Source organism: Lepidochelys kempii, chromosome 21 (assembly GCF_965140265.1).
Source record: "Lepidochelys kempii isolate rLepKem1 chromosome 21, rLepKem1.hap2, whole genome shotgun sequence".
NCBI classification, from domain to species: Eukaryota; Metazoa; Chordata; order Testudines; family Cheloniidae; genus Lepidochelys; species Lepidochelys kempii.
This window is the reverse complement of record NC_133276.1, coordinates 8295014-8322817: the sequence shown is the minus strand read 5'-3', so window position 1 is coordinate 8322817 and position 27804 is coordinate 8295014. Positions and strand designations below refer to the sequence as shown.

Genomic DNA, 27804 nt, shown 5'->3' with positions numbered 1-27804 from the left:
ACCATTATACAAGGCCCTGGTTTTCAGGAATGCTCCACATCCCCAACCCCATTTGCAGTCAGCAGGAACTTCGAGTGCTCAGCACCCATGAAAGTCGGTCTATGACGTTTTTGTTGTTTGGGGGATCTTCTGGTGGGATGCCAGAGACGACACAAGACAATAATATTACTGCCAACCCCAAACATCTAAAAATCAGAGCTCAGCCTCCACTTCAGAATCATGAGATTTTTAAAATAATAATTGTTTGGGTCCCTGATATTTGTCTTCTCTTGTCTGAGCCTTTGGGGCTGAACATTTACAAGCTTTTCGCCACAAACACAAGGACTAGAAACTTATGTTAAAAATAATCACATGACCCCAAGGGCTGGGGCTTTACGGAGACTCACCATCCAACGGTGAGAGGCAGCAATGGTGCAGCAATCGTCGTTAATTAAGGGCCACACTATTTTCAGAATGGAGGCTCAGTGCCCATTTAAAATGCACGCCCATTTCTGGATGCTCTCCATTGCAATTGCCCAGGCAGCCTAAGTACAAACTGGGTCAGCGGCCTACTTTACAGAGCCCAGCATGCCATACTCCCAGGCAGCCTACAAGCCCCAGCATGCAATGCTCCAGCATCCCTGTCCCCGCTCCCCGACCGTGGGGCCTACCGATCCCAGCATGCACTGCGCCACGGTGTTCTGACCTAGCTCGTGGAGACTACATCCCCCAGCATGCATCGACGACGCCGTTTCGCCGGGGCCGCACTGCAGGCTGGGAGTCGTTTGGCGAGGGCAGGCGCAGCCGCAGCCGCGCCGGCCGCCATGTTAGTTGCGGGCGGGTCGAGTGCCCGTATGTTGGTGTTGGGTGCCATCTTTGAGGCTGGCAGCGGCAGCGACGGCGGCGGCGGGTGGCCCGAGCTTTGCCCCCGGTCCGGAGACAGAGGCGCCAGCGGAGCGGAGGCGACCGCTCCTTGGGATTCGGTAAAGTCCCCGCTCGCCGGTAACTAGAGCCCGTTAATCGAACCCGGGCCGGGGGCGGCCCCTCACCAGCCCCCGGGGCTGAGGCCGGGCCCCCCCCCTGCTCCCCGGCCCCGGGGAGCCTCCCCTGGCCGCCCCCTCCGCGCCTTTTCCTTCCCCGGGCCCAGGCCCCGCGCCCTGGGCCTGCACGGGGAGGAGGGGTCCCCTCGCTAGCCAGCCCGCGGCGGGGGAGCAGGGCCCCCCGAGAGAGCCGCTGGAGGGGGGAGCCGGCCTCCCGCCCCCACGGCCTGGGGCCAAGCGCCCTAGAGAGCCGCGGCGGGGGGGCCCCGACGCAGGGGTAAATCCACCCCCGCCCTGGAAAAGAGGGAGAGTCGGGGGAGACCGCCCCCACTTCCGGCTGAAATTGACGGATCCCTGGGTCCAGCTCCAGGGGCAGCCCTTAGGGAAAGCTGCAGAGGGAGTTTCCTCCTCTTCCCTCCTGTGCCAGGCCCCCTGGGACTGCCAGGGCTCTGTCCCTCTCCTGCCTTGGGCACGGTAGGTTTTGAGTGAAGAATATTCCCCCCCTCGCTTCCCATCCCCAAGCACCCTGTGGCCTCCTGGGGTAGGAGAGTCCCTGGGTCAGCCCCAGATGTCAAGTGGAGCAAAGAGAAGATTCCAGTGCAGGTGGCTCCCTTTAGAACAAAAAGGTCTTCAGAGTTGAAAGGCCGTGCTTCCCGTTTCTGGTGGGACTGACAAGGAGCCTGCCGTCAAGTCATAGTTTTGCGGGCTGCACACAGCAGTGCCCCCAAAGGGATTGAAATCAGGATCTAAACTAACTCTGGATGCACCCAGTAGCTGACTTAAATTCTTCTTTAGCTCGTTTAAAAACAAAACAAAACAAAAAACACAAAATCAGATTATTGGTGATATTGGCCGTGGCCGTCTAAAACCAACCAAACCACAAAGCCCTTCCCATCAGCTTTGATTTTTAATTGAGAATGAAAATACGAAAATAGTGCCTCATACCATACCGATCAGTATGTGGACTCGGAAAATCATTCCCAAAACTGGTGCTTTGGGGTGCACGAGTGCACATTGCACTCGGGGATTGAGCTGTGCACCTTATTTTCAGAATAGACTGCTGTGTTATTTGATTATAAAAATGAAATATCCTGGGAAGAGTTAATTTTGAAACAAGGGAACTTGGAACTACCGCTATGGCATGCAATTAAGTTGGATGTGTATACAACCAGTTAGGCTTAATAGATGGTACTAAATTTGGGGTTGGATACCTGAGCATTTCAGGAAAAAGTTGGTGTAGAGGTACTTCCTTCTGTCCCTTTTCCTCTTAAAATAGTACCCGTTCAAGCAACTGGTTCAAGAGGAAGTTGACTGCTACAGACACTCAAGAAAAGATCACTTAAGTGGGCGGCAAGATCAGTTGTCAATATTTCCATGGTAAAATTACTCTCAGTTCTGGCATAAATTTTGGAAATAGAGAATGAGTGCATATTCTTTCAGTGTGCCAGTCTCCCCTGTCTCCCCCAGCAGTAGATGCAGCAGTTTTAATAGTGCGGGCAGTCTGGAATTTATTCCCAGTGCCCATTCTGGCACTGACGACGATGATAAGGTGGTGGCAGAAGGGGTGGAGCAACCTGCCAAACATAAAGGAAAGAAGGGGTTGCGGACTAAGCGAAAGCCACGCCATAAAAAACTGGTGCTGTCTAAAAAGTTTGTTAAAGATCTGGGACCGGCAGGTGCTGCAGCTGCAGTAGTCATACCTGGTGCTTCTGAGCAAGATGGAGAGAGCTTCTTTATCGAGAGCAATACAGTAAGACGGGTTCTATTGCCTGGTACGAGAGCAAAGACTTCCATCGTGTGGAACTTCTTCCACGTTGATCCCCAGTACCCCTGTCGTGCCATCTGCAACCTCTGTAAAAAAAGCGTGAGCCGTGGCAAGCCAGGCACCCACCTTGGCACGTCGACGCTTCAGCGGCATCTCCAAGCAAAGCATTCTGTGTACTGGGCCATGGCTAATAAAATAAGTGCTACTGGTGGAAGCAGCGCAGGGGAGGAGGAATATACCTTTAATGTGCCTGTGTCCCCAATCTCCCCTGACAGCAGATTTAGCAGTTTGAGCAGCAATGGGAGTTTGGAATATATTCCCAGTGTTCACTTTCACAGCGACAGTGTGGAAGAGGCACTGAGCCAGTTTTCCAGCAAAAAAAGAAGAAAGAAAGGACTGCAGGTTCATGAGTTATACCCAGGAAAGCCAGAACTTTCCAAAAAATTTGCCAAAGATGTGGGTCCCACAGGTGCAACGACCGCAGCCAGTGCAGCCGCAGCAATAGTCGTTTCTGGTGCATCTGGAGAAGACAGAGAGAGTTTTCTCATTGAAAGCAATACGGTCAAACGCGTCCTGATGCCAGGAACCAGGACCAAGACGTCAGCCGTCTGGAACTTCTTCTACGTTGATCCTCAGTATACCTGCAGGGCGGTTTGTAATGTCTGTAAAAAGAGTGTCAGCCGAGGCAGGCCAGGCACTCACCTGGGCACATCCACGCTGCAACGGCATCTGCAGGCCATGCATCCTGTACACTGGGCCATGGCCAGCCAATGGAATGGCACTATTGGTAACGGTGTAGATGAGGAAACAGTAGAGGATTTTTCTGTTGGTCCTAGGGAGATGGACTTGTCACTTCTCTGTCCCAGAAGCTTTTCAAGCTATTTCTCGTCTCGGAGGGATAAACTTACAGCCAGTTACAGTTTAACATCTCAAGGCCTGGGTGTCCATGCGCCAACTTTATCTCCTAAGCCAGTGCTTGGTAAAAGAAAGGTCATAAGTCCCAACTTTGGGACTCCGCAAGACTCTCAAACATCCGCTACTGAGAAGAAAATTAAATACCACGAAATTCCAGTTGCACAGCAGATAAATAGGGCTATTACAGAATTGATTATTGAGGATATGCAACCCTACTCATTTTTTTCTACCCCTGCTTTTCAGAGATTCATGAAGATAGTGGCACCAGGCTATCAGCTGCCTTCTAGAACTTACTTTTCCACAAAGGCTGTGCCCCGGTTATACAATGTTGTGAGAGAAAAGGTTTTCATGGCTCTGGAGAAAGCTGAGTGCAAAAAAGTTCACTTAACCATTGACATGTGGACCCATGAACCAACCACGGACTATCTGACAGTGATGGCACATTGGGTGTCTTTTGAAATGCTGTTGTCTTCCTCTCACAGTGCCAGCAAAACTCCCAGTTGTAGGAAGCAGGCAGCTCTTTGTGTAACTGGCTTTGCTAAAGATTATGCAGCAGCCAGTATTTTACAAGAACTAAATTACCAAATCGGTGTGTGGCTTTCCCCCAATTCCCTCACCCCTGGCTTCATAGTTTCTGACAACACTGCTAATGTTGTGCATGCAGTGAGAGATGGAGACTTTACCCAAGTGCCATGCTTTATTCATTGTTTAAGTTTAGTAATTCAGGACTTACTCTGTGAGCACAAAAGCACGAGGAGCATGTTAGTAGCTGCTCGAGAGATTTGCCATCATTTTAATCATTCTGTCAAGGCCCGTCAAATTTTGCAGGAGTTCCAGCATGCAAACCATCTTCCACAGCACAACTTGAAGCAGGAGGTAGCCACCCAGTGGACCTCCACCTTTTATATGCTGAGGCGACTTTTAGAGCAGCAGAAGGCAGTGCATGACTATTCCATGCAACACCATGTGGGGAGGGTGGATGGGGTCATCCTCACCTCATTTCAGTGGTGTCTGATGGCTCACGTGTGTGATATCCTTGAGCCGTTTGAAGAAGCCACTCAGGAAGTGAGCATGTGCACTGCAGGTCTTAGTCATGTACTGCCATTAGTTCGCCGCCTGCTTTTGACTCTGCAGAACATGCGAAAAGACTTTCAAATCAAAGGTGCCACTGTAGCTCTCGGGCTGGTGGATGACTTGTCTCTAAGGCTCGAAACTGACTCCCGACTGAGCGCTGTGCTCGGTTCTGAGCATTGTATCTTGGCCACTTTATTAGATCCCTGCTTTAAAGACAATTTAGAAGAATTCCTTCCTCAAGGTACTGACTTGATAAGCTATAAACAGATCCTTATTGAAGTAGTATCTGAGTATATGTGCACTTCGGTGGAGGGTTGCTCCTTGGAAGCTACGGAACTATCAGGCCATTCATCCCTTATAGGAACCGATCCTTGTGCTCTTCACCTTAAGGAAGATTACTCTGGTTCAAATCCCTTCAGTGGCTTCTCTTCGAGTGGTGCAGCTTTAATAGGCAAGAAGAGGCTGTTGTGCCCATCAGCTGCAGCAGTAGTAGAAGAGTACTTTCAAGATGAGTCTTCAGGGATAACAGTTAAAGATGACCCCCTGACTTACTGGCAGGGGAAGCTGAGAAGATGGCCTGCATTAACCCGAGTAGCTATTCAGTATCTCAGCTGCCCACCCTGTAGTCTGCACTCTGAATGTGTCTTCAGCACAGCCAGACACCTCGTTTCAGAACACTCTGCTAGTCCAGGTTTTGACAATATTGAACAGTTAATGTTCCTTAAAATGAACTTAAAAACTATTAATTATGACTATTCCACTCTGGCCTTGGGCTTTGACACAGAGGATGAGATCACTCAGAGTAGCGAGGATGAGATGTTTTAGCCAGTGTTGGCAGCTTCAGTTTGTTCCGCGCTCTGGACCATTTGAAGTGCTGGGACTTGTGCTGCTATATACTGTTCTTGTACGGTTGTTAATATCTAGCACTTCTTGTGCTTTCCATCTCAAGAGCATTTTACAACATCCTCCAAATGCCCCCATGAAGTAGGTAAATTAAGCATTATGTCCATTTTGTAGACCAGAAAACTGACACCTGACTTAGTGCGAAAAGTGGGATTAAAATTTGATCTTGTGTTCAGATTGTCCTAATCACATTGTCCTAATAAACACCACCTAGGTTTTTTAATATAAATATTAATGAAAATATTTTTTTAAATAAAAATAAATATACAAAAACAGGTCAATAATAAAGAGAGAGCAAAATAGGATTCATGCTTTAAAATCATAAAGAGCACGAGGTAGGTGTTTGTAGTTGATAAGCATGGTGCTGGCAGCACTCACTGAATAATGCTCCTTAATGACACCTATTAAGGTATAAAGATGTTCCCTCTCTGGACTTCTCTCCCCCATAACCCCAGCATACTGTTGAAAGGCCATGGACTAATGCTGGCTGGCTAACTGAAAAGATGGATGAGTGACTTGCATAGTTTTTCAGTGTTGAGAAAGACAGGGCTCTAAAATGAACTGGGCAAATGTTCACTGTATTCTTGTCTTCCTTTAGTGAGGGTGAAGTGTGTGACCCCCGCCTTTTATTTCTTCTCGCTGGTCTCGAATGATTGTTTTGATATAACTAAGCTCCTGTACAAAATGAAATTACAATGCAAACCACAGCTCAATCTCAATGTGAACACCAGTGTTATTCTCGGGATTTGATTGGCTTTGAAGTTCTTAATCAATTTCTGATGCAAGCTTGCTGAGTGCGCCAGAGTTGTTCACTTATTTTAAGCTTTAAGGGGTTAGCTCAGTTGATTTTCTGTAATATTTAAATTGCTGTTCTGACTAAAGTTGTTTAAAACATTTTTTTTTTTAATTTTTTTAAAGTCTAGGTTCTGTGTTAACATTTTTTCATTGTGGTGCTTGTATAGAACTGAGAGACCTGAGTTGCTTAGTAGTATAATTTCAGTGAGGCTAATTCAAACCCTGGACTGTGTGTAAAGTACTAAGTATGTGCCAAAGTATGGAAGGTAATATGCAAATGCATTGAAAGAAATAATCAAAAATAGCACGTTATCAGACAGACCAGGAGGCATTGTCCGTTACTTGCCAAGAAATAAGTTTTGGTTTATGTGGAGGCATTTCACACTTTGAAATTGCATTGAATTCTGGAGGATATTAGTGAAAGTGAATATGGCAAAACTTCCCTGTATCTAATGTATGTTAATTGCACACTGAGGGAACATTAGTGTAGTTAGATACAGGTAGACAAAAGTTACCAGGGATACAAAATCCAGTTGTAAAGGCAACAAAAGTCAAAAGTGAGTAATTATTTAGATACTAAGGGAAGGACAGAGATTGATTCTTACCTTTTTTTAATTCCCCTTGTTAAGAGTTTAAAACTGATAACTAATACAAGAACCCAACATTTCCTCTCATTATTTTAGATTTATGGAAACTTCCTCTCTTTTCTCCCCCTCTTCTCCCCCCCCCACCCAAAAAAAAAAAAATCCTGGAAAAATTCACTAGTGCGTGAGAATAAAAGGTCTGATCTTTTATTGTTAATTTGTAAGAACTATTTCATTCAATTTCTTCTAAGGTAGAATTGGAAGAGAATTACCAGAGAAATGTTTCAGTGTTTTTAATGTAGGCAGTGTTGTTGAAGTCGTGTCAATCCCAGGATATTAGAGAGACAAAGTGGGTGAGGTCATATCTTTTATTGGACCAAATTCTCTCACCAACAGAAGCTGGTCCAAGAAAAGACATTACCTCACCCACCTTGTGTCTCTCAGCACTTTTAATGACACAGGAACTGGAATCTCTTACGTTTAGATCTAATGGTCAAAAAGGCAGGTTTTATGGCATTCAGTAAAAATAAGAAAACTGAAATGTCTCATTTCACAGTGAAATTAAACTGTTTGTGGTAACTGGAAACACCTTTAGGCTCCTTATGGTGTCAAAGTCATTGGCTGCTAAGAATTGGACCCAAGCCATCCTTTCAGACCTTTGCCATCTCACAGCGATGGATAATGGTGGATATATGTACCAGGGAACAGTATATGGTCACAAACCAGTAGTATTTGAAAAAATCAAATAAATTAAAATTGGTTTCCAAAAATCAAAATTAAAATATTTCCAAATTGTGTCTCATGCAGCTGTGCCTCTTCAAAACTGAGTGTTTCTCTGCTTCTTACAGCTTGCTGTATTCTAGAACTGCTGTGTTTCTGCACTTGATTGCAACTTTAAATATCTGATCAGAGCTACAAGTTGTTCTTTACAATATGGATATCAGACTATGCATACTTTGTATAAATATGGATATACTGTATGCATGTACATACATGTGTATATTTATGTGCCCAATCCAAACTTGCCCATATTATAAAGCATTGGCCTGAAAGTGTATTTGTGACACTTTTTATAACCCCTCAATTTTTGCTTTCCCCCCCAAATTGAGACACTTTATGATGCATTTATGATGTCACTTAAGTGACAAATAGCCCAAATATATCATTTTTATTACCACATTTGAATATATTGGTGTGTGTGTATAAACACATTTGTATATATGTATATACATATGTATGTTTATACATACAAGTATGTTTTTGCTATACAGGTAATAAAGATGGGGGAAGGTTTTTGTGTTTTCTTAATAGGTGAAGAAATCTTGAAGACCAGAAATTGGAACTTATTGAGTTTTAAATTAAAAAAAAAAAAATTTAAACTGTCCGGCTGTGGAAGATGGATCTTCATTTTTGCAGCCACTTTGACTCACAAGTTCATCTTTAAATGAACTGTTTTTTGAAGAGCTAACTAACCCTCGCTGTCTCCAGTCTGACAGAGAGTATTTGAATGGACTTGCTTCCTCCAGTAGTTGTAAGATGTTTAAAAGCACAGCCTGTGTCTGAATTGTGGATGAGATTTCCTTGGCAATGTGAGGAGAAAATTCTTTCTATCCCTTTATTATTAATTCACGGATTGAGTGTTGGTTCGGCCTACAGGAGAAATTAATTGGAAGTCTTTGAAGACCAACGTTCTTGCCGAGGTTATCCAGGTATGTTAAGCTATAGATGTCTAATTTCCCCTTGGTATAGCGTAGGGGTGGGGAGGGAGGGCTCATAACTGAAGCTGTATTTTTTTTTAAGAGAATATTACTTATAACAATAGTTAATCATCCAGAGATATTTCCCAGACACAATTCATTCCTTCAGAGGTAGGCCTCCCATCCTGCACTTACCTCTGTATGGAGCACAGTTTGTTCTATGTGAATAAAACTTTTTAATGTCAATAAGGACATAGAAAAATCATTATTTTATTTTAAACCACAGAGAAAACTCATGATTTGAAAGTACTTCAGAACTGGGGAGTTTTTTGTTTTGTTTTTTTGGAACTGATCGGTTTCAAGGTAGTCAAGTTAACACTGTCCCTTCAAACTCATTAAATGGCATTGGTGCAAGAAAGAGGGAAAGTTACTTGTCACTTGATGATGATCTGATTTTTTTATTTTAAAATTCCCCTCAAACCACCTTCTCCAAGGTTACTTTTTAAAGAAGATTTCACTGATCACGTCTGAAGAAGAACGGGTGAAGCCCATTTTCACTAAGAGAGGAAGAAGTCTGTGCGGAGCAATAACCCTGATAACTTAAGCTTGTTCTAACAATCTGTCCAGCATGTCTAAACAAGGAGATGATTGCTACTTCTATTTCTATTCCACGTGTACCAAGGTAAGACAACTGAGATGAACAGAGTTTCTCAGATAATTTAATACATGTCTCATAGTTAGATTTGAAAGTAGAATCTATCCTGAAATGTCCTAGCTGGTTTCATATCCTGTTTTCCAGTCTTGTTTTATTACACCTAGCCATCTGTTATGGAAAGCAATAAATTTCAAGGTAGAAAAATAATGCAAGGTCATCTGTGTAGAGAATTAATCTTTACCCCTCCTCCTGTTTTTATCAAGCAGTAATACTGATTAACACTTTTCAAACAGTTAGTTGCTAATCCCTACGAATTGCTTGTGATGTTGGCATTAACTCCTTGTAAAGATAGGTAAATCAAGACATGGAATTGAAGCAACTTGCCCAAGCTGTGGAGGAAGTCAATGTCAGTGATGGATTGGAACTCGAGCGCCTGACTCCTTCAGTCAGCTAAACCATTCTGCTTCTCTTTAGAGCTAACTATTGCTTATTGGGCCCAATGAACCAGCTATGAAAAAAAAATCCATATCCTATTGTGTCTACTCTGTATGCTGTTTCATTGTTAAATAAATAAGATCCAGAAGTTATAGACCTGACTAAGGCCAATGAACAGATGCAGAAACATTTGTGCCTTTTTTTGTGGCAGGAGGGGAGTTTCTATTTTTGCAATGGCATGCCGTTTTTCAAGAGCTGCAGGCATCGTGCTTGGCCCACCCCATGTTGATTGCTGCCTAATTTTTGAATTTCTTAATGTGGCACAAATAGCTCAATTTAAAATTTAACACTAATAACTATAGCTCTTAAGGATGATACAGTAAACAGAATTCTATCAAGTGTAAATGCAACAGTAAGATGGTTGAGGTTGGCTGTAGGGAATAGGGATGTAGATGTTAATAATTTTTGTGTGTTTTTTTTTTTTAATGAAGTGGTTATTGATTTATCTTGTTCTTGTATCGCATCCACAGTATATCCTGACTTGTTTCATCGTGGCCACCTCTAAAGTGTTTGTCTGATGTTAAGACAGTGGTTTAAAATAATGTCAGGAAGGACCTTTCAAAATGTTTCCATAGAATTAATTATTTCTGCCTTCCTGAGAATGCACATCTCATCCATTGCTCCGTTTCTTCTTCTTGATTCATCTGCCTTTCCATTCCCCCACACTAGGATCAGTTCAGTCACTGAGCCTTTTTCCTTCAGTCAGAAAGTCCCACTTTTACAGCTGTCTTTGTATCTGGGTTTTTCAGATTGCAACCTCTTATTTGCTTTTGTCCCATTTGCATAGGGGGATGGTTGTCCCTTTCGTCACTGTGAAGCTGCACTCGGAAACGAGACTGTCTGCACACTCTGGCAGGAAGGGCGCTGCTTCAGGAGTATCTGCAGGTTTAGGCATATGGAGATTGATGTAAGTGTTCATTTTGCAAGTACGTTTTCAGACCGTGCTTTTTATCTGGTGCTCGTAATTTGCTTTGAATTGGAGTGATAATTTACAGTAGCAAGCAAAGAGCATAGAGTGGGTTCGCTTTTATGTATCAGTTTTGCCTGCTCTAAGCAACACTGGCCTCCACTGATCAAAGTAAAGGGATGAATTTTAAGAAAATTTAAGCTTGTTAGAAAAACAACTCCTTGCTGTGATACCTACTAGACACTGGAATAGTCTCTTCAGTGGAAGTGGCAGTAGTCACATTGGTTGTATTACTTAAAATTGCGGTGGCCCTAGCACTCGGGAATAATCCTGCACTGGCCCTTTGGGAGATGAACTAGATGTGATTAATGTGTCTTTTCCATCTCTGACTTCTCCAGTTTTCTACACAGTTTTTGTCGGGGGCTAGGATAGGCTGGAAAGCGGAGAAAGGAAAGAGGAAGTGTAGTGACAAACAGATGCAAAATTGTCATTTTCATAGTTTTTGTAAAGATTGTATATGTGCCCAGAGCACTAGATCGGATTTTTGTTTCAGTTATGAGGTGATGTCCTAATGGTATATTGAAATATTTTATCTTTATGACATGTTTGACCTGTGAACTGAAGTCATAATATTGCATTGTGATTGTTCTGTGAGAGTTCTGTGCCACTTGGATGCCATCTGATAACTGCATGACTCTGTAGCTTTTCCAAGGTGACTTTAATGTGGGTCTTTGTTTTGTCTGTCTGAAGAAAAAACGCAGTGAGATCCCTTGCTATTGGGAGAACCAGCCAGTTGGCTGTAAGAAATTAAATTGCGCTTTCCATCACAACAAGGGACGCTACGTTGATGGACTCTTTCTACCTCCAAGCAAAAGTGAGTTGTTTCATTTTTCTCCTTTGGCAATTCTTCCCAAATCCCTGAAGGCTTGTAGAATTGACCTCTGGACTTTTACTTGCACAGATATTTCCGAGTGCTCCTGCTATTGGTAGTTGAAAAACAAAGGCAGCTCAATTGTTCATGATAGAAATTAAAATCTGTAATGGTTTCAAATGGAACACTGGTCTGACCTAAAATGTCAAAAATACTTATTTAAAAACCAATGTCGAGACCACTGCATCAAATATTACATTATTTGCTTTATTAAAAAACAAATACTGTCTCTTGAGGTCGATATTAAAACTTGTTGGCCCAATAGTCAAAGTATCCCCCACCTTGGTCAGTTTTTCTTTGTGAGACAAGAAGCCTTGATATTATCAAAATATGAAGTAAATTTGTTACTTATATAGCAGCATCGGTGCTGTACAACAGGTGACTTGTACCAGCCAGCTGCTGATCCTGAGCACAAGAAATGGGCCTCCAGCTGTAGTCAAGGCTGAAATGAATAGCAGTGGAGATTTCACCCAATTTTTTTATGCTTAGCTGCTTCTCTCCCTTTTTTATTAATATTTTCCTTCTGTTTTAGGCTACCCTCATCTCACTCAACCTTTCAATCGGTGCGAAGAGATATAGCTTTGTGGGGCTGTAAAAATAATAGCCAAACATCCATGCGCTCTCACCTGGCATAGCCATACTGAGCGGAGTCTCTTCTCTCATAGTGAAGGAAAGTTCAGCATGGCTGGAAGTTTATATGCATTGAGGTTTTGAAGTGAATGAAGCGTTGGATTCAAGGTTTTAAATAGGCAATTTACAGGTGTTTCTACTGTTCTTCCAGCTGTGTTGCCAAGTATGACTGAGTGTGTAGAAGAGGAGGTGAAGGTGACCCAGATCTCGCTGCAGCAGAATAAACTGTCTGTCCAGTCCAACCCCTCCCCCCAGCTGCGGGGGGTGATGAAAGTGGAAAACTCTGAAAACGTCCCCAGCCCCACTCATCCTCCAGTCGTAATCAATGCTGCAGATGATGATGAAGATGATGATGGTGAGCAGATTTTAGCTCCTATATTTAAATAAATACATACAGCACTGATGCATTTGCTATGTCCTAGTAATCAACCTTCAGTTTACATGGTCAGTCCTGTGGTGTTTCTAGTCTAGCATTCTGCACTGGGCTATGGCCAATACCTGGAATATTGAAGGAAAGCTTTTCTAAACTCTTGTTGTACAAGGAAACAGGAAGGGAATTTCATCCTTAAGCACCATTCCCCTTATAGGCAATCTAGAAAGTAGCCTTGTCGAGCGATTAAGAGCTAGGAACTGAGTCACGAGACCTAGATCTTAGTTCTGACATGGCCATACTTGGGCAAGTCGCTTAGGCCAACTTTTTTTAAGTGGCCACTGTTTGAAGTCAGAGGGAGCTGTTGGGTGCTCAAGTTGAGTACCCAAAAACTCTGGCCATTTTGGCCTTAACCTTCCAATACCTCCACTTTTGCATAATGAAGAGAGTACTCACCCCTTAGATGAAATGTGCTGCGTAAGTGCATGGTCTGATATCTGAAAACACGAGATTTGGTTATTAGTTATTTGTATTACCATTGCACCTAGAAGCCCCAGTCAAGAACCATGACTCCATTGTGCCAGCTGCTGTATGCAACCAGAACAAAAAGGTTCCTGGTTTCCCTGCCCCAAAGTGCACACAGTCTTGTCCAATTCCTGATGCTAATTGTGTGTGAACTAACATTTTGTCCCTTTCAGATCAGCTTTCTGAAGAAGGAGATGAAACTAAAACACCTGTTCAGCAGCCAGCTACAGAAACCCATAATGGATTGCGGATAATTTCTACTCGGAAATCCAGTGCTAATTCAAAACAAGGTATTTAATGTTTATATTGCAGGAGCTCCTGAAGGTCACAGCCAGGTTGGCTCTTGGACCCCATTGTGTTAGGCGTTGGTCAAATGTAATAAATGACCACCCCTGTGGTTTGCCTGGCAAAATCCTTAATTCTAGCTATTGGCTGAGCTCCTTAGTAAGGTGATCCTTGGGTATCAGCCACTCTTCTGCGGTCACAAACAGGATAGCTCAGTCAATGCTTAGCTCATTCTTTTTTCAAATGCTTTTGGTTTATGTTGAGCAATCCCAGAAGCCATTTAAACAGGCAATGATAGCGTGACTTTTCAGGTTACCTTTTTAAAAATTCATCTTGGTAATCAATGCTTACATTAAATCTTGCTAGCTTTAGGAGCATATGGAGTGGTCCATGAGTTAACATGTAGGTCATCAGGCTAGACCACCTTATGTTGACTGGGTAACTCCACTGATTTCAGTGGAGTTATTCCTGATTTACACCAGTGTAAGATGGCGGAAGATCCCTCCCTAAATCTTTAAATTACCATGCAGGTGTAGTTTTGAGGTTCTTACTCCTTAAACAGACATCACCAAGGAAGTTCTGTAGGGAAAGGGGGTATTTGTATGGTTATGCGGTAGCATCTTCTGACAGCTGAAGAAGTATACTGCAGCTAGTTCAGAAAGCCGCATATTGTGGAAGAACAGTGAGGTGAGGGGTGGAAATGGGAACACAGAATGCCTCTGGAAGGTGAGCATCTCTGTGACTTAGCTGTCACAGGAGACCAAAGGGGAGTTCAAAGCCTGGATTTCCCCACACTGTTTAAAAAAACAAACAAACAAAACCCTCTTAAAAGTAAGCCAAGTGACTAATAGCGCAGATGTTGGTAATTCTTAAAAATGCAGCTTCTGCTCTTTTGTGAGACCAAGCAACCTACAAACTATCCCAAATTCTGTGGCCATGAACATAAGGCTGTTTTTTTTTTTCTTTCATGTCTGTTTTTTCGTGATTTTTTTTTTTTAATTTATTTTTTGGAAAAAGCAGTAAATGCTAAGAAGCTTGGTCTGTATTCATAGATATGCACCATTGCTTTTACGTTTTGGGTTCATTCACAATTCTGCGTTTTCAGATAACAACAGTTTGAATTTTGGAATAAAAACACTTGAAGAAATCAAGTCCAAAAAAATGAAGGAAAAATCACAAAAACAAGGTGGTGAGTTACTCTCCCTCCCTCCCAAATTCAGTGGCCCTCCTGTTTCAAGAGAGAGAACAGTTTTTCCTGCATGGGAAATGCACAAGTTGACTTGCAGGGTTTTTTGGTTGGGATAATCTGTTGGGATAATTTTTACTTTCAGAAAAAATGGCTTAAAAATAGTTCAGGTGTTAAAAGCAGAATCCAGATGGCACAAGCTCTCTCGTATTAGTCAGGCCCTCTAAAGCAGGGAGTAAAGTCCAAATGAGAAGGGTACAAGAATATACTCTCATGCTGTTGTGTATTATGTATCTCTCCCCCCTGAAGCATCTGGATAGCTGGCCAAGCGTAGGCTAGGACTATTCTGTGCAGTCTTTTGTATTTACTCTTCTCTTTTGGCCCAGATATGCAACTGATTTGAGTGTGAGGTCTGTTCATAAAGGTGTTTTTACACACCCTCAATTGCATGATCTGAGCCTTGATTTCAATTTGCATATAAAGTTTTTGTTGAAGTGATTTAAAATCAGTTTGCTGGGAATAAAGTAACTCTTGTCTGTTTTTCCTCATGTGGAAAGGGAGTGGCTTTTTATAAACTTTTTTCCCCGCTAACTTAATATATTTTTGTTTGCTCTGATCAGAAGGCCCCTCTGGAGTTTCCGTTTATCCACTCCAATCCCAGACCATTCCTGGTCCGGAAAAGGAAAACCTACGGACGGTGATCAGGACTGTAACCTTATCTGCAAAGCAAGGTGATGATAACTACTGCCTGCTTCCCTGGTTCCATTTTAGTGGTTCCTTAGACTGTAGTGTCGGTCCAGATGTCCTTGCTTTCTCTGGCCAACATGGTATTCATCTGCTACTGATGGTGCCGAAAGGTGTTTGAAGACTTTATTTAAAGCTTCAAAACTCATGGTTTTCTCCTGAGGGAAGAGTCCCTGGATATATCGAAAACCTCTGACAGTGCTGGTACTCAGTGAAGCATATAGATTTCTGATTTTTGCATCAGGACATTCAGCATCTGGGCATCACCATTAAAGGGTTACAGAGAAGTGCTCGAGCTAACCATAACAAGCCAGTGTTACCAAATGTGACCATGATGCTGCAAACACTTGAACATGTGCTTGACTTTACTCCCAACGGGTCTGCTGCTGTGAGTAGAGCTACATATGTGCTCAAGTATTTGCAGAATCAGGACAAGTGTTTGCACAACGATATAGCTGCAGAACAGAATAGCAAAAGGAGAGAGAAATGAATGGGTGCAAACAGGAGACAACTGGAGAACCAATGAAAGGAAGCAGCCACAGAGAAGCTCTGTGGCACTGGCGAGGGGGTCAGCACTAAACAAGCAGAGAAGGGCGTGGGTGGGAGGAGAGTGCGTTCATGAGGTAGTCTGGAGTAAGACAATGCGAGGTTCCATTTTTTTTCAGAGAGAGACTCGCTGCTGTTTGATAGTTGGTTATCCTAGTAAGGAATAAATCCTCAAAGTGTCTTGTAGACTAGAACCCGAATATGGAAGTTGTGCTCCCAAGAGGCATTTTGCTTGCTTCTAAGAGTAAAATTTAACTTTGTGAATACTTCTACTGTAGGAGAACCTCCCTAACCAGCACAGTATGTAACTTGCACACTTGTTATAAGAGCCTTAATAGCAGAAAGCTGAAGCAAGATCTCATTCTATGATTTTTACTAAGTATACTACAGTACACTTACTAGTAAGTTTCCAAATTGTAATTCTCAAAATGTTTTATGATGCAATATTATTGCATTTTTGTTTCCTCGCTAATAGGCAAAATCTCATGATTTACAATAGGAGTCTATCACTTGTGTAAACTGGCGAGATTATTTTGTATCTATATATGTCTAGTGCTTTTTCCAAATTAAAGATGCTTATGTTTCACTGTTCAAGGTGAGGAGCCTCTAATTCGATTGAGTCTCTCGGAGAGACTGGGAAAACGGAAACCCTCCATAGGTAAGAACTCATAGGCTAGAGAAATAATGCTGGCTAGAGTCAGCTTCCTCTGCATAGCTCTTGTAATGCACTTAAGTTGAAATCTGCAACACCCATCTGCCATTACAGCTGTAAGGCTCCATGCAGCTCTGCTAATGTGGTTCAAAAAAATATTTTATAGAACAAAATAAAGGTATAGGAATTTAGTTTCAGGAAAAAATGAATATGTATGAGACTCATTACCCGTTACCTGAATGCTAGTCTGTAACAGGGTGGCAGTTTCTACAGCCCTGCATAAGGTTGCAGACTAATTACTGCTGTGACTCATGCTGACAGGTGGGTCCTTAACTCCAACCAGGTTGGAAAGGGGATGGAGTGTCTCTCTGGAAAACGGAGAACAAGGGACTGGGACAGGTGAGGATTTGCAGGGAAACCCTAGGAACAGCCAAACTTGAAGAGAAAGCTTTTAGGATAAGGTTTATAGGTAGATATTTATCTGAGCAACCCTCAAGAAGGGGAATTTTTTGACACTATGCAATGTGTATACTCTGAAGCAGTGTGGGTACTCTAGCTGCTTACATACTCTGCTTCTTTAACTTAAGTCAGAAGCCATCAAGTCATCTATTTGGTAATTCCTGAGCTTGTGGCTTCTTGTATGTTTTACCAGAGAGATACGGTGCCTCCAAAACACCAAAGCAGATATATCGCATTCACATATCCCCCAGGCTTGTGCAAATGTATTGTTCTAGTGCCCTTCTCCTTAAAGATGTCTGCGTTTCAGGTACTGTAGGACAGCGTTTCTCAAATGCAGCCCATGTGGCTACATGCAGCCACCAGGGGCTTTTCTTACGACCACAGCCTCCTGGGCAGTGACTGGCGATGGGGGTGGGGTGCAAAGCAGTGGTCCCTCCCCCAGGGCCATCAGCAGGGGTTTGGCACTATCCCCCCTGGAGCCACAAACGCCAGAGGAACAGGCAGCTGGTGTGAGTTCCCCACCTTCCGTGGGGCAGTGAAGCTTGGGGTTCAGCCCTGAGGTGGCGGGCGGCAGGCTCCAGTCATGGGGCTTTGGGTTCCAGCCCTGGACCCTGGCTGCAGGTGCCAGCCCTCGGCTCACCACCCCCCTACATCACTCCTGGCCCCCACTGCCTCCCCTGCCCCCTACCATTGCCCCTGGTCCCCACTGTCTCCCTACCCACCTCTTATCCAGGGCTTACTGGCTGAGTAAGTCTGCTGTGAAAATTTATATTTGTGTGTTTGTTAATATCACTTTTCACAGACCCCCAGCTAGCTAGTAAGTCTGCTGTGGAAATTGATAGTAACAAATATACAGATATTACCTTTTTCAGCAGCAGACTTACTAGCTAACAAGTCTTTTTAAAAAAGCAAACAAAAAGCAAAAGAAACAACAACAACAAAAGACAAGAATGCGCAAAACACCTTATTTGTGTTTCTATTCTGTTTAGGTCCAATAAAGAATAGAGACAACTGTACATTGTTTTTAATTATTGAGTCTGCAAAAAACCTCTATATACATAAACTACAATGACTTGAACATGTATATGTTCATATTTATTGTTTTTTCCTAAAGTTAAGTATTTTAGGAAAAATTGTCAGAACGCCCCCCCAGCAAAATTGGTGGCCGAACTCTGAGGCCACCAAAAATGTATTATGAGAACCCCTATAAATTTGTGAAGTGCTTTAGAACTTTCTACCATGAGAGTCCCCGTCTTGATTTGGCAGTTGCTTCATAAGGGAATTTCTCAGAGAGCCTCTTACCCTCCTGACATCCTTATCTTCTGCTGCTTGGGTTTCAAAATGGTTCTTCCACTGAGAACCATTGTGCTATTTGGGAGCTACAACTTCGAAGCAGAAATAGCAGATATTAGCAGCTGGAAGATAAAAACAGAAAAAATTAAACTCTGTGAAAGGTAAAGAGAGGAGAGCTTCTAGGCGACTCCCCTGTCTTCAAGTCCTCCGATGGACAAGCTCTTGTTATTATGTTCAGATATTAGCTGTTGACTTTATTTCCACCATGTTTGGCTTTACAGATGAAAGTGGCCCTCCATTGAAGCGTAGCCTTGCTGACAGGCTTGGAAAGAAGCTTGAATCTCTGGAGAAGACTGACAAAGCACCAAAGAGAGGTACTGCTGCTTAAAAAATCCTTGGGTTTGTTACATACAGACTTCCCTTTTGGTTCTTTGTATGTTAGAAGAAGCCTCTCAAGATAACTTTGAATTTCCTGGAACCATGTGAGAGACAAAGGAGCAGCCCACCTAACTGCTTTGTGTTTGTTCTTGCAGTTCAAGTCCCCAGATCTCTTAAGGAGAGGCTAGGATTGCCAGCTGAGCAGGCTAGCACGGAGACAGGTAACAGCTGTTTGCTAAAGCTGATGCTTCCCTTTTTCCTGGACCTGCCATTTCTCAGCAATCTACATTACCCTTCTCGTAGCCATTAGAACTCCTGTATCTGCCAGCGTGAGAGTTCTGGCTCTTGACAGCCAATTTGTTTCCACTTGTGCCTCAGCAAGCTTCTCTCACCTGTCTATAAGCAGAAGAGTTTGGAACGTGCTTGGAGACAAGTGAAATAGAAATTGGAAACCAAGAGATGGGATTGGAAATGCCAGTGGAGGTACAAAGTAGTGGTAGAATGGGGCAAATCTACCTTTGTGCTGCAGTCATCGCAGTAGTAATGGATTGTTTACAGAAAAGGGATCAGAGTGTGCCCTACAATTTGATATACATGCTTCCCTAAACCACGTTCACAAGTATAGGTTATGATTTGGTTTCCTTTCTCTTTGACACACTGAAAATCACAGTTTTTTGGGGGGCCCTAAATGGCTACTTAATTTTTTTTTCAATGCGCAGGTCAGTCTTCTCTTTAAATGTTTTGGGTTTTTCCTCTTTTGGTAACAACAGAGGGAGCTGCAAAACAAGCAGGTGAGATCCGTGTGAAAACACTAGAGGAAATCCGTCTTGAGAAAGCCAGCCAGAAACGGGGAGAACCTCAAACCAAACCCAAGACTGAAGAGTCTTGTAGAACAGAAGATTCTAATCCAAGGGTGAGACCCTCCCCAACAATTCGAATCAAAACGTTTTCTGAGGTCCTGGCTGAGAAAAAAAACAGGCAGTTGGGGGAGGAAGAGCAGCTAAAAATGGAGGAAAAACTAAAAGCGGAGGAAAGCCCTACCAAGCCGAAGACTGAGAGTGAGACCAAGAAGCAGGACACCACAGCTCCATCTATAGCCAGCAAAGGGCAGCTGGAGCAGTCCACAGGCAAAGCCATGTCAATAGGGGAAGTGCGCATTAAAACATTGGAGGAGATCAAGCAGGAGAAAGCCCTGAGGATGCAGCAGAGTGGAGAGAACACCCTAAATACGCCACCGCAACCTGAGCTTACTCCCATCGGCAGGAGATTACTGCGCATTACAAAGCTGACAGGTAACAAATGCTTTGGCTATTCCTATAGTACAGCAGGTTTCCCTGTCTTTGCTAGTATTTTCAGTTGACTCAGAATTCACTCACTCCACTACATATTACAGCTAGAAGACTGTCAAAGTCAAAAGTTAGGAAGTGCCAGAATCAGGATTGCCGATATCAACCTTACTTCTGCTTTGTACATATGTAATTAAAGACTGTCCTGCATATCACTTGTTATGTCTTCTATGGGGCTCCTGCCTCATTCAGTGAATGTGTAGTTATTTAACGTGGAGGACAAAATGCAATATTGAATGTGTGGCCTCAGGCCTCACACGCTGTACTGAATACAAAATTCATTCCCTCCTGGGAGTTTCTGTGATCCTCTCAAAATAATATTGGAGTCAGTGTTTCATGAACATTAATGTTCATGATCTTCACAACACCTTTGTGAGATAGGGAGGTGTGTTTGTGTGGTTTTTTGGGTTTTTTTTTACAGCAGGGGAACTGAGGCACAGAAAGAGATTAAGGCGAAAATTGTCCACTAATTTTGGGTGCCCAACTTGAAATATCTAGGACTTGCTTTTTTTTTTTTTTTTTTTTTTGGAACACAACCACTTTGCATGTTCAAAGCACAATTCCACTGATGTCTGAGTGTTCAGCATTTTTGTGTCTCAAACCACAGGTGTCTCATATTGGGCACGCAGAAAATGGGGAACACACAATTAGTAGCCAGCTGTTAACACTAGTTTGAGTGAGGTGCCCAGCATCACACAGGAACTCTGTGGCAGAGGCAGGCATAGAATCCAGTTAACTAGGCCAGCATTCAACCACCTAACCATGAGACCATTCCTTTTTCATCCTACAGTCCTCTGCCTCATTCACTATACACTTTCCAACCTCTGCAACAAATAAGGCAGGGGTCCTACAGACAACAGCCTCATTCATTCGTTCCCTGCGTACAATACATCATGTACACTGTACAAAGCGTCTTTCGGATGTAACATTAAATGGGGGTCTCTTTGGGTCATCTCAGTGCTTGGTCAGCTGGAAATAAAAGTTCTCTGGTGTGTAGCGCAACCCAAACCTCATGATTACAGTGTACAACTGAATGGAAGATTGCAGAGCTCAAGCTGCAGCCAAATTCTTCGTCTATTAAACTGGTGCGTTTGCCCCAAAAGGTTGGAAACCAATAGTGTGAAATGCTATTCAGGAGATCTGTGGTGTTTCAACTCTTGGAATTAACATGTGGGTTTGGGATGTTTTAAAGCACCTGGAAGAGAAGAAAAGAAGTTGGTGGAGTCAAGCGTTCCGCCCCTCAGTATTGGCCCAGCAGACAAGGCTGCAGAGGTGAGTCCCTGGAGAATATAGGAATCACTATGTGTCAAAAGTAATATTCACATTCTGTTTACCAGCACGACTTGGCACATACCTCAGATACAATGGGGGTGTCTATATATTTCTGCACCGAAGTGCTGGAGATTAATCCAGAGTCCTGTCTTCTGTGATAGCATTTCAAGACAACATTGCAATGATCAAATGGCTTTGAATTTCTTGCTATTTAAACTTAGCAATGAATAAGAAGCCAGGACTTTGTAATCAGAGGTAATCTGTCTGAGGGCAGCACTGGCAACTTGTGTTTCCCTTGGGCTCCTACTAAGAATGGAATAGATTTCAGCTAGAGTCTTTTGCTTTGATCAGGGGACAACCCATGCTGGGACTTTGTAGCCTCTGTGGGCTGCACTTGTGTAGTAAAGGTGAGGTTGTTTGTGAACCTTGATGTAGGTTGCCAAAAGGCAGCTGACTGATATTAGGGTGGTGCGGAGCTCAAGAGTCCTCTCCAGAGGAATTGCTGATTAGGTTTTTGTTATGAAGTCTCCCTAGATTTGTCTCATCTTGTTCCTCGCTTATTTTCTCTAGTTTTCAGATGAGAGTGCAAGCAACTCTATGGCTCAAATGAAGAGTTCTGAAGAAATCCTGAGGGAGAAGCGGCAGCTGAAGCCACGGCAGAAGGAGACGCTCCAGAAGGAAATACCTGCTGTGTCGTCCCCTGGAGAAGACACAATTGAAGAGAAGAGCCCAGTGGCTGGAAGTCCTGAATCCACAGTGACACCTGGGGCAACTCGTCGGCTGACAAAGAGACTGACTGTGAAAGCAGAGGAAGCCGTGATGGAAAGTCCAGGAACGGAGGGTTCAGTACTGCCAGTGAAACAAGCAGCTCAGTCTCTGGAGCGAAAGGCTAAAGGTGAATGTCATTTTGTGTGGTATTTTCTGTAGCAGGGATTTAACTTTAAGGACCGATCACTTAATCGGTTCCCAAAATCACTCAGTTATTTTGCTCAATATTGTCAGGGAAAGATGACCAGTGTCGTCGTCTTTAGACTTTTGTCATCGCCACAAGTGCAGCACAGTATGATGCATATTTCGTTCAGTTGGCAAAATGGCCAGCCGTGAGTCAGAAGAATGGAGTAGTAAAAGGAAACGCTGCCAGTCTGGAGTTAGATGCATTGGCACAATAGTGTAACAAGTTGTGCAGATCCTTGCTGTGGGTGGGAGAGGAAGCCTACACAGAATGTGCCTGTTCTGTTTCCTCCCAGCTCCAGCCCGTGTTAACCCTTTCCTCTTCGAGAGCCCTAAATAACTAGAAAATGGCTTTCATTTGTAAACACTGAAATTTCAGGAAAGTTACCCTAGAAAAGTGGTGGTGTTGCTTAGGATCTCGATGCTGTCCAGATTTTCTCTCTATTCTCCCCTTCATTTCTGATTGGTTTACTAATTCATTCCTGACTGTTGGGTAGTGTTGCTCAACGGCTCCTACATTCCACCCCAAAGATGGCTGTGTTAATGGAGGTGAAGGAATTTCTCTGGAATGTGTTAGAGCTGATAAGATGAGACGCTGTAAGTCTATTAGCATTTTTACAGATTGCTGACTACATAAGAACATAACGGCCATACTGGATCAAACCAAAGGTCCATCTAGCCCAGTATCCTGTCTTCCGACAGTGGCCAATGCCAGGTGCCCCAGAGGGAATGAACAGTCTCTGGCAAACAGAGACTAGGGACAGCAGTCCTGCCCGTCCTGGCTAATAGCCATTGATGGACCTATCCTCCATGAATTTATCTAGTTCTTTTTTGAATACATGTATTCGAACTACCTGCCAAAGGGTTAATTGGGGGTTACCAGGTGCTGTGCCTTATACTCATTGCTGGCTTTACAGAGGAGGAAGGAAACTGCAACAATCCTAGGAACCAATCAGCTTCCGTTCTTTTCCTTTTATGTTCCAGCCAAACCCAAGGTGAATGTGAAGCCATCAGGCGTAAAAACAATCTCCCCTGCAAAGCAGGCCCTGAAACGAAAGGTGGCTGAAAGTCATCCTTCTGCCATAGCAGCTGTGAAACCACTAAGCACCACCAGCAGTGACTTGAAGGAGCTCCCGGCTAAAAAAGCAGCTATGGTAAGGAAACTGGCTTACAAGCTGGACAGCCTATGGTGAAACCTGAACAGAAGTGTTTCACCCTGCCCCTAAGAGAGGATAGATATAGGGATGTCTTATCTCTCTTATGCAGTTCTGTCCAGATCTGAGTCCCTTACCATACCATGGGATGATTTCGATGTATCTTCCTCCATCTTTTATTAGATGAGTACCAGCACTTCTATAATGTTCTTAGTTAGATGCCTTCTCAGTGGACTGAACTACGTACCACTTACATGCATTCCAGAGTGGCTAGTCAACTACTGCTGAAGACTTCAGGCCCTTGATAGGCATCGAGTTTTATGCTTGCTTTGTCTGGGAAGGCCCAAATTTGTTTTGGCCTGGAGCTCAGGGATGATATGGCTGTGCAAGGATGGGACAGGCATTATGCTGAAGAAAGGAAAACTGCTGAGAAATATTTTACTTTTGTACCTTAACTTTCACCTTGCTTTTTCCCAGACTACTGTTCTAGCCCTGCCAGAGGATAGTCCGGCCACTGTACCAGAGAGAGCAAAATCCAGAGACAGGTAATGTCTGCAACTTACTCCTGTTAGAAAAGGTTTTTGTCACTGGGGTTTCAGGAAACTTCAGTACAGTGTCTGCCTGACATTTGGGAAGATGAGTTTGAGGTCATCAATGTTATAATATACCTGTTAAGCGGTGCAACGTACCCTTCTTTAATTTTCTAACTATTTAGCAAACTCTCCTTTGGATTATCTTTTAAAACATTTCAGTTGTTTTTGTTAATGTCAGTGAATTGGCATCACTTGCAATAGCATCTTTCTGGATTCCTGTGAGTCCTGAAAGAGGCGAGGGTGGCGTAGGAGTGGGATGAAGATAGGGGAAGACTTTCCTGCTGGCTCCTCCTCAAATACTAACTAGTGGCTGGCATTCTCTGTGACCAAATGCATGTCTCAGCAGAAGGCTCTGTAAGAGAAGAGGGATATTAGGTGAAGAAAATAACGCAAAGCTGGGTGAGACAAGTTTCTGCAGCACCTGGCCAAATCAGGGCTGACTAAAATCCACTGCTGTCAGCTTCTTAGTGTCAAGAGCACCAAATTCATCCAAACGTTTGATGGAAAAAGTAAATAGTTGATATCCATTTTAACAAACAGTTCACAAAATTTATCCATTCACATTTTTATAGTCAGTTTAGTAAATTAGTGTAAGTGTATTGTCTTTGGAGGCAGAGCATTTGGGGATCTAGCAAAAAGATTGGTTTAATTCTCATGGTTGTGTCTAGGTCCCTAAACTAAGCCTGGATTTGTGCTGGACATGGCCCACCTTGATTATCATGCACATTGTAGGGAGAGTGGTCACTTTGGATGAGCTATTACCAGCAGGATAGTGAGTTTGTGTGTGTGTTTTTTGGAGGGGGGTGAGGGGGTGAGAGAACCTGGATTTGTGCAGGAAATGGCCCACCTTGATTATCATGCACATTGTGTAGAGAGTTGTCACTTTGGATGGGCTATTACCAGCAGGAGAGTGAGTTTGTGTGTGGGGGGGGTGGAGGGTGAGAGAACCTGGATTTGTGTTGGAAATGGCCCAACTTGATGATCACTTTAGATAAGCTATTACCAGCAGGACAGTGGAGTGGGAGGAGGTATTGTTTTATGATCTCTGTGTGTATATAAAGTCTGCTGCAGTTTCCACGGTATGCATCCGATGAAGTGAGCTGTAGCTCACGAAAGCTCATGCTCAAATAAATTGGTTAGTCTCTAAGGTGCCACAAGTACTCCTTTTCTTTTTGCGAATACAGACTAACACGGCTGTTGCTCTGTAAACTGAGAATGTACCTGTAATATTATGTTGGACTCGGGGACAGCCACTGCTTAGTTACACAGCAATTCCAAAGGATTGGAGGTGTGGGGGGGGGTAACACTGCAGTAAGATAGGGTGTTTGGCAAAATAGATACTTTCAATTAAGGAATGTCTAATTGCTCTCTCTCTCTCTTCTCCCAAGCCCTGAGCTCCACATAGGAAGCCAAGCAGCCTCTGTGGCTCAATCAGAGATGACAAGCCCAACCTCTTCACAGGCAGCAGTAAAGACCCGCAGGCTGAGTTCCAACGCAGCTGGGAAAGCACCCTTGTCCGTAGAAGATGACTTTGAGAAGCTGATTTGGGAAATCTCTGGAGGCAAACTGGAAGCAGAGATTGATCTGGATGCAGGAAAAGATGAGGATGACCTCCTGCTTGAACTATCTGAAATGATTGACAGCTGAACCAGACTTATACTTATCTTTTAAAACAAAAAACATTTTAAACTCTATTTTGTTGGATACCCAAGATAAACCTTTTTCTTCTATATGAGGCTTTGCCACAAGTCTTCAAGTACACTTGAACTGGTAGAAATTGGCAATATCTGCACTCAATTGTCGTTAATTTCCCTGCCGGTTAGAGTTAACCTGTATACCCATCCTGTTACCATACGTGGCTATTTTGAATATGTGAAGACAAAGCACTTCACAGTTTCAGGCCAGAATGATCCTGGAGCCCATCTATAAAGCCTGGGGGTATAAACTTCTTCCACTGATTCAAGGCTGTGAAGGCTTTTAAAAAAAAAAAAAAAAAAAAAGTTTTTCTCAGCAAGGTGTGCAAAACTCAGTGAGTGTGTTTCAAAGCTTTCTTTTGCTTTGTTTTCTTGAATGGCCTCGAATTACTATGTCAACTCTTGAGTTGTATTTGTCCTTATCTTCTTGTTTTAAGATTCTAGGGAAAATTAATGAAAAGGATAATTACTACAGTAATGTGGGCCAAACATACTGCCAAAGGTGCAGGATTGGGTTAGTCCATCCAGCCTTACTTCCTTTTACTTATCAGGGACAATACAATATCAGTATGGAAAGCAGCAGCATACAGTACATGAAGACTGCCTTTCTCCCTTTGAATCCTACTGTACTAAATCTTGGGGGGTTGGTACTTTTTGTTGACTGAATAAGGTCCTGGGGCAAGTGGTGTAAGCCCTCATGGTCTGCTGCACATCAGTAAATTGAAAATGGGTCTTAAAAGTGCCTCTCATTTCCAAGAATCTCTTCCTTCTTCTGCTGACTTTTCTTCTACTGGAAAGCAGTAGCTGCTGGCACTGATGGGAAAACACTTTCAGCTTTCTTTGAACCCCAATTCGCTGTATAGGCTTGTCTGATTTGATGTAGCACTTTGCTGGAATTCAGCCAATAAGAAGCATTTGTCAAGTCAGGCAAGTCCTAGAAAAGTGTTCTACAGTGGTCAGAGCAAACTCTGTGTCCTCCCCTGTCCTGTGGATACCTTTCTTTCTTCTCACCCTTCATTTCTCTATAATTCCACCCTCCTCCTCCTCTGCCTGAACTAATCATTTAGGAAGTACATACCTGGGGTTGGGATGTTAGGAAAACTAGTCCTCTGTGCTTGACAGTCCATTTGCCTGAACTGTGTACATGGAATCTTGCTGTGACCCCGCAGTAAACGGTTGAGATTGGGGTGTATTGTGTTTCCCATCACCTATGTTCATTTTGACCATGAGTTTTTTTTATTTTTTTTTTTTTATTTTCTTAAACTTTCAACAAGCTAGTCCCTTCTGACTTTGAGCTGTGAGGATATAGGTGTGGCAAGCTTCTGCTGCTGGCAGGCTTAAAAAAAAAAGTTTAATTGTATTGTAAATATTTTGTCTTTGGAAGAAAACACGTACATGATTTGGTAATCCACTGTGATGTCTTAGTTCTTATAGGGAAGATTTGAACCAAAACCAATTTTTAAATTAAAAAGCCCACTCCTGAAAAAACTGCTGTTATAGTTCTAGGAGGGACACCACGCAGGAAGCTTCATCCCAAAGAAGCTGAAAAGCAACAACCCTCCATCCTGCTGAAGGACTTTTCACAATGAGACTTCAGGTTGCTTGTGCACGAATGGAAGCAACTTTCAGAGAGAGAGAGAGATGTATGAGAGATTGTGATCTAAAAAAATTTTCCCTGCTGCTTGTTATCTCCCTGTGTTTAAGCAGAATATTCCGTTCCATTGTCAGCTTTGTTCACTTCCTTCTCTGGATGAGAAGTCCTGTCTACGAAGGCCGAATTTTATGTATGCCATTACTTCTGTAAATATTTTATTCTCTCATTTTCTATTTAGTTTGTATTTAAGGCATTGTCTTACATGTAATCTGAATCCTACATGTTCACCATGAGTTGGGCTGTTCATGAAAAACATTACTCTTGTTTTTAAATAAAGCTGATGTAGGAAGTCTTATTTCAGATGTTCTCTGTGTAGCTGGGTAAGATGCAGA

At 43.2% G+C, this 27804-nt stretch overlaps 2 protein-coding genes across 6 annotated transcripts; both read left to right on the top strand.

Moving 5' to 3' along the window:
• Nucleotides 1–832: 832 nt before the first annotated feature.
• ZC3H11A (zinc finger CCCH-type containing 11A) lies at nt 833–27767 on the top strand. 5 transcript variants are annotated; one of them, XM_073320228.1, is made up of 18 exons: nt 833–962; nt 8712–8764; nt 9247–9434; nt 10690–10809; nt 11560–11683; nt 12522–12725; nt 13439–13555; nt 14656–14739; nt 15357–15467; nt 16622–16684; nt 18712–18804; nt 18964–19029; nt 19579–20100; nt 21347–21426; nt 21997–22321; nt 23362–23531; nt 24009–24076; nt 25513–27767. In XM_073320228.1, the coding sequence occupies exons 3-18, from the start codon at nt 9381–9383 to the stop codon at nt 25769–25771; spliced, it is 2460 nt and encodes an 819-aa protein (XP_073176329.1). In that variant the 5' UTR covers nt 833–962; nt 8712–8764; nt 9247–9380; the 3' UTR covers nt 25772–27767. The 5 variants fall into 5 exon arrangements, with proteins under 5 accessions (XP_073176329.1, XP_073176328.1, XP_073176330.1 ...); XM_073320227.1 differs by having other exon boundaries at nt 833–981; XM_073320229.1 differs by lacking the exon at nt 833–962 and having other exon boundaries at nt 5640–8764; nt 14656–14736.
• On the top strand, nt 992–8474 carry ZBED6 (zinc finger BED-type containing 6). The gene has a single exon (XM_073320225.1). The coding sequence runs from the start codon at nt 2440–2442 to the stop codon at nt 5596–5598; it is 3159 nt and encodes a 1052-aa protein (XP_073176326.1). The 5' UTR covers nt 992–2439; the 3' UTR covers nt 5599–8474.
• Nucleotides 27768–27804: the final 37 nt, after the last annotated feature.